The 6,381-nt window shown below is 39.3% G+C and overlaps 1 protein-coding gene across 1 annotated transcript; it reads right to left on the bottom strand.

Annotated features, from left to right (window-relative positions):
* Positions 1 to 772: 772 nt before the first annotated feature.
* tnip2 (TNFAIP3 interacting protein 2) lies at positions 773 to 5,807 on the bottom strand. Its single transcript, XM_073843006.1, has 6 exons — positions 5,174 to 5,807; positions 4,450 to 4,743; positions 4,269 to 4,358; positions 3,798 to 4,082; positions 3,558 to 3,674; positions 773 to 2,067 (listed from the first exon to the last, which is right to left on the bottom strand). The coding sequence occupies exons 1-6, from the start codon at positions 5,492 to 5,494 to the stop codon at positions 1,825 to 1,827; spliced, it is 1,350 nt and encodes a 449-aa protein (XP_073699107.1). The 5' UTR covers positions 5,495 to 5,807; the 3' UTR covers positions 773 to 1,824.
* Between the last annotated feature and the right edge of the window lie 574 nt (positions 5,808 to 6,381).

The following is a 6,381-nucleotide window of genomic DNA, read 5'->3' as shown; positions in this document are numbered from 1 at the left end:
TTTTTTTAATTTAATTTCAGATGTCAGATGCTATTGTTTCAATAGCCAAAGCCAGTTTGGCCTGTTAAATACTTAATAAACATGTTGTTTATGTTGTTTACTTGCATAACTTCTTGTTTTTGAAAAAAATCGGAAATCGGTATCGGCCAGCTTGCTTGTAAAAAATCGGTATCGGAATCGGCCATGAAAAATCATGATCGGTGCATCCCTAATTTTAGTCGCAGTTTGAATCCTTTCATAATGGTTTGGATGTGTGACTGGCCTCTCAAACCTATGTCAGCTACAAAATTGTGTATATAATATTCAGCAGTAGAAATTGAATTCAGTGATATTAGTGTTTGTACAACACAGAAGCACAACACATCTAGTTTCACTTACAGACACTAGCCTTGTTTGGTCCCATAGCCTCCTCCCCTTTAAATAGCCAGTCCTGCTATATCCCTCTACGACAGTCGCCTGCTTCTCTTCTTCTGTTCACTTCCAAGCCTCGGGACAGCTGAGAATTTGCTGCAGTTATAGCCTGTCCATTCAGTAGTGTTTGGGAAGGGGCTTTCCAGCACTTGTGCACACACACACACACACACACACACACACACACACACACACACACACACACTTTCAAATCCCATGGGACTTGAGTTTAATGCTTTATGACACACTATGCCTCATGATCTTGCCAGCATTATCACAACTCTCTCAGTGTCTGGTTTCCCATATCTTACTAAAAATGACCCTAGACTGTACAAACACTCACAAACACAAACAAGATTACTCAGTTTCAAAGAGTCCTTAAGCAAAGATTTTATTATAAAAATAAATCCTCCTATAGTTAGCACATAGTTTTAGTTTGGCATCTTTGATGTTAGTGCCTTAAAACCCTGTTAAAGTGTTCAAATGTGCTGCAGTAGGAGGCCATTTTGTTATACGTAGCATCTGAGACGTTAAAACCTCACGTCTCAATTTAACCAGGATGTAGGGAACTTCCTCTCTTACTTAAAACTAGAATGTTTTCAACTACAGAGGGCGATCGAATGGCAAGTACCTCACAGTCAAAAGGTACCTTAAACTCTGAGAAAGTTATATGACGGAGCCATTTAACATTTATAACCGGAAACTGAAGTTTGATATATATATGAATCAGAAAGATTATTAATAGTGTGCGCTGTGCTGCTCTGTATATTCTCGTACGAATTGAAATGTCTGGTTTAAGCCTAAGGCAAATAATAATACACTTACAAATAAACCAAAAGTGAAATATAAAAATATTACAATAATCTTTACAAATAGCACCATAACAATAACAGCATGAATTATATCCAACAGACTAATAATAAAGAAGCTTATGTATTAAATATAAAAGGTTATGTACTTTTATCATCTGTATTTGGCAATAATTAAAATAGCAAAAAGTGCAAACCAGCTGATAAAGAGAATACACATTGGTGAGGTATATGATACCAATTTTACGACCCATCTATATTATACACAGATCTGCGATACATTTGATTGAAACACAAAACCACAAATGCTTGAGACTGAATAACTTTTCGTAACCAGCCATATGAGTAAGCCGTTTGAACCGGGAATGACCAACCCAAAGTCATATCTTGAGTCCTATGCCACAAGCGACCCTCTTAACATCAACCAAGCCCACAAACAAGAAGCCAAGCCAAGAAAAAAAAAAGCTCTTCCTTCGTTTCCATCCTGTTTAAATGTGTCCCTGCCTTCATCAGTACCCTGTCAACATCCCATAGTCTGCAAGCGTGTAGTGATTCTGTCCTCAGTGCTTTCTGTGCCCTGTGAAAAGTCAGTGAGGTGAGAGACTCACAGCTTGGCACACTCGTCCCAGTGGTTTAGGTATTCGGCCGCGTGCTCGTCGTCATACGTGGTGAGACAGCGAGGGCACTGCAGTTCAGCGGCTCCCTGCGGTGCCGTGTTATTGATAGTCCTCTTTGAGCTTGTTTCTGGAGGACTGTTTCTTAGTGGTTCGGCAGTGTCCGTCTGTCGGTGGGGAACTTTTTTTAGGCCAATGTGAAGTCGCCGTGAGGTTGGGGCATCTTGGACGCTCTGGGTGATGAAGAAACAATGTGTGTTATTTAGAGGAAATTGGATTTGGATTTTAAAATCTCATGCTGGTTGGGCTGCACTAATGGTGAATCAACTGGTTTTAGGTTAAAAGTATAATTTAATATTGCTAAAACAACCTAAATACGTTCATTTATACCTGCAAAACTACTTTTGATGGGTTAAATCATGTAGAAATGTGAGTTGTCACTTTTAATTTAATGAAAATTTAAGCTATCGTTTGTGGACACTCTGAAAAATAAAGGTGCTTTGCAATGCCATAGAAGAAACTTTTTGTCTAAATGGTTCCATGAAGAACCTTTACCATCTTTCACAAAAGGTTTTTTGTGGCAAATAAGATTCTTCAGATTATAAAAGGGTAAGCAAGAAATGGTTCTTTAAAAAAGTCTTGACTGAATGGTTCTTGGAACCAAAAATGGTTCTTCTATGGCATCGCTTGAAGAACCTTTTGAAGCACCTTTATTTTTAAGAGTATAAGTATGTTATAAGTCTTATTGAGGACAAATCATCTTTTTTTTGACCTCATAATGTTTTATTCATAATGTCATAACAACAGACTTCTGGAAGAATTTAGTCCATTTAAACCCTGCCCATCCATGTTCGAATGCAAGCTTGAAATCATTTCTTAATGTAACGCCCACATCTCAAAAAACAATCAACAACTGTACCCACCCTAATATTTTTTATTTTATACTTTTTTTGTTAATCCATTGCTCTCAGATGTACATCAAGAAACTGAAGAAAAGATGTGTTGCTACTCCAGTTTCATTGTGACTTAAACTATCCATAATAATTTAAAAATGATTTCATGCTGGGTTAAAAATGTGGACAAACCCAGCAACTAGATTGTTTGACTAAATGTTTAACCCAACCTTCTGGGTAGGTTTATATACTCAAATGTTCCTTAAAAATTAATATGTTTCTTGCTTAAAATAAACCTAAAATAGATTTGAAATTAACTTTTATTAATATGTTTCATAAATAAGCATTTATTAATAAGTAGAATTAATAATAATTAAATAATACATGTTTTTTTTTAACCCTCTGGGGTCTGAGGGTGTTTTGGGGCCCTTTACATTTTGACATGCCCTGATATTTTTCATTGCTTTTCAATAAATGTTTACCTTTTGATTATTGCCGATGCCTCTAGTAATTATGTGTCAGATTTTTTAATTTACAACCTATTTTGGTTCATTTTAAGCCAGCCAAATAGTCATTTTTAAACATTTGTCGACTCAAATAAAACTACCCAGAAGGTTGGGTTTAATTTTTATAATAAAGTTTTTTTTTTATATATATATAATTAAAAAATGTATATAGTATATAATCTTTACAAGTATCTTGAATTCGTAAATATTATTAGGTTTTTGGGGCATTTTATAACCTAAACTAACCTTGTGTTGCCATAAATAGGTCAAATTATCTTTTCAAGAATTTCGTTCTTTTAATGAGGCTTTTCTAATGAGACTTGCCTGTGTTCGTATTTGCAGTTGAAGTCGCCCGACTTCATCTTGAAGGTCTAGGATTTTACCCTGAGCCCGTTCTCGGTCTGCCCTCTCCGATTTGAAGTCCTCAATATAGGCCAAAACCTACAGGAGAACAAGGAAGGCACTTGGTTTATGGGCTACTACTTCTCGCCTTTGTTGTGACAAAAATACAATAACTTCCTGTTTAAAAGGAATTCAAAATCTGCTAGTTGAACTGATAAAGACCTGCTGCTCGAGCATCTGAATGCGTTCCTGGTCTCTTCTTTTACTGTCATCCCTCTCTCTGCTGAGCCTCTCGCACTCCATCATCTTGTCCTGCAGGAGGCCGTTGAGCCGTGCGATCTCCTGCTGGAACAAAGCCACGTTGCCCCCGGCCGGCGTTTGCGTTTGGGTCAGGGTCGGACCTGCGGATGCCAGACCGTTTGACTCTTTCAACTTCTGACACAAACCCCTCACATACTCCTCTCTACTGGAGTCGTACTTCTGCCACTTTGAGTTTAAACTTTCCACCTGAGATGGAACAAAGGCATGTATTTATGATGTGAACAGAACAAAAATGACATGACATTTTCCAAGAATATTCTACATTGTTGTTTCTTTCCATAAAAGGCACAGAGTGACATTTTCTGCAAACGAAAGAGGTAAAACAAATGTCAGTGGGTGATGATCAAATCGGTTCCATCATGTGATTCTTACATATGCAACTCTCTTTTTAAGCTGGTCGTTCTCTTCTTCTAACTTGCTGATGATGACATTTAGATGGGGAACTTCAGGGGAATCTTTCGTCTGATGAAGATACAGAAAAGCTAGGTCAAACATAGTTGTTAAATAAAGTGTTTTAAAGGTAGTCCAGATGTAGTAGAATGCCCAAACGCACCTCATTTGCTTGAGTTCTCTGATCCGTCATGGCTGTCTTGCTTTTCTCCTTCTCTAGCCGTCCCAAAAGCTCCTGGCACACCTGCACGGTGGCTCCCAGCTGTGCCCTCAACTGCTCGGCTTCTTCAGCAAGAGAGTTGCAAAGGACGGCCCTGGTGGCCTGCGTCCGGTCGCTTTCGGCCAAGGTGGAGCGCAGTCGATGGATCTCCCTTTCTTTCTCGTGCTCGGGCCTTTCCTTGATGGTCTCCAGCTCTTGATCCCTCTCCTTCAACTTTTCTTGCAACCTCTGGATCTCCTAAAACAAGCAAACAGTCAGAAGACTCCTTCATGCCCATTTCCTGACAGGTGAACGTCAACAAGAAATTCACTTGTCTCACCACAGCTCAAGCACATACTGTGAAGTATTCATGTGTTAGCGAACAATTGAAAATTAGTTTGATCATCTTAGTTGATCAGACTGGTCTGTTTCAGAAGGGCTTTGTGCACTGGGACCACCAAATCTTTGCAGGCTGGATTAATCTCTTTTATTAGTAGTATTAGTATTTTCTTGAATAGGGAATTCAGGTATTTTACAAAGAAAGCATACTTTACAGTGCTTTAGGACTGTTTTTTTTTTTTTTTTTTTTTGGTAAACAGTGTGCTGAGAACAAAAAAACTTGACATGTTGTTGTAGATGATTACATAGGAGAAGCAGGAAGACAAATGAAAAATGTGTTTTAACTTACTGTTTTACTGGTTTCCAATCTCTGGGCGGTGTCTGCCTCTGAGTCCTTGAGTTTTTGCTTTAATTTGCAAATTTCCTTACACAAACTATCGATGAGAGACTTCGACGGCCCTACAATATAGGGCTCCTCTCCTTCTATGACCACTGTTTTCTCATACTTCCCCAGTCTTGCCCTCAAATCGGCAATAATTCCGTCTTTGGAGGTGACCAATTGATTTAAACGAGAAATTTCTTGTTGTGTTTCGTGGTAAAATGTGTTGAGTGTAGAGCAGCTGCGCAACTTCGCCCTCAGCGCCTCGTTCTCCCTCTTGATCTCGTCCATGCTGAACAATCCGCTCCCGCGTTAAAACCAGTACATAAAGCTCGATTTTCCCATAGATTGTACAGGTTTGAGTGTCATAGGCTCACACGCGTCTGCTGTAGACCAAAAGCAGAAAGCTTCAGCCTGTGAGAGCCTCACTCAATTTCGAAATTATCTTATGAAGAGGGGATTTCCTTGCGGGGACTTCCCCATCTCTCAAATAGGGTATATTTTTTCTTGTACTTCAAATTAAACGTCGAAAAATAGTTCAGTAACAGCCCCTCTTTGGGCATCAAAAGAGTTAATTGTCGAGTCGTGTGTGGTTTAATTGTGATTTTACTCTTTTTAGAGACAGTTGCCGCTCTCCTCGGTGTGAAGAATATCAGGTTTAGGAAGATTCAGCTTGACGCCGCCTGGTGCGTGTGCACGAAGATTGCGCGCGACCTGTACTATGACTCGAAACTGGAATAGGGACGTTCTAGTTTGTCGCTCACTCACAGTCTAAAAACGCAGTGCAATGGGACTTTAACACGGTTTAGTCACATAAAGTCCCATATGTAGAGCGTGTGAGGGGAGCTGCCTGTTGAATTTGGCTCACGACCGGTGGCTTTCACGTAACGGAAGACATTAAGATAAAGTTAAGAAGCTGAATGTTGAAAGTAATGCTGATGATACACGGGGCAACTTTTTGAGCAATTTTATCGGGCAACTTTTTTTTTTGCAATATTGTTTGGGCACTTTCCCATTGAAAATGGGTAACAGATTTCTATCTGGATAATTTAGATCAATCGTGGGCCCTGTATCTCACCTGGTTGCCCATTGACGGCAACATTTGCCAAAGTTGCCCGGCAACATTGCTCAAAAAGTTGCCCAGACAGTGTATCACCAGCCTAAGGCTAAGTAAAATA

The sequence above is a fragment of the Garra rufa genome, chromosome 6, assembly GCF_049309525.1.
Source record: "Garra rufa chromosome 6, GarRuf1.0, whole genome shotgun sequence".
NCBI lineage: Eukaryota > Metazoa > Chordata > Actinopteri > Cypriniformes > Cyprinidae > Garra > Garra rufa.
The sequence above is the reverse complement of the archived record's forward strand: the minus strand, read 5'-3'. Positions and strand labels throughout refer to the sequence as shown.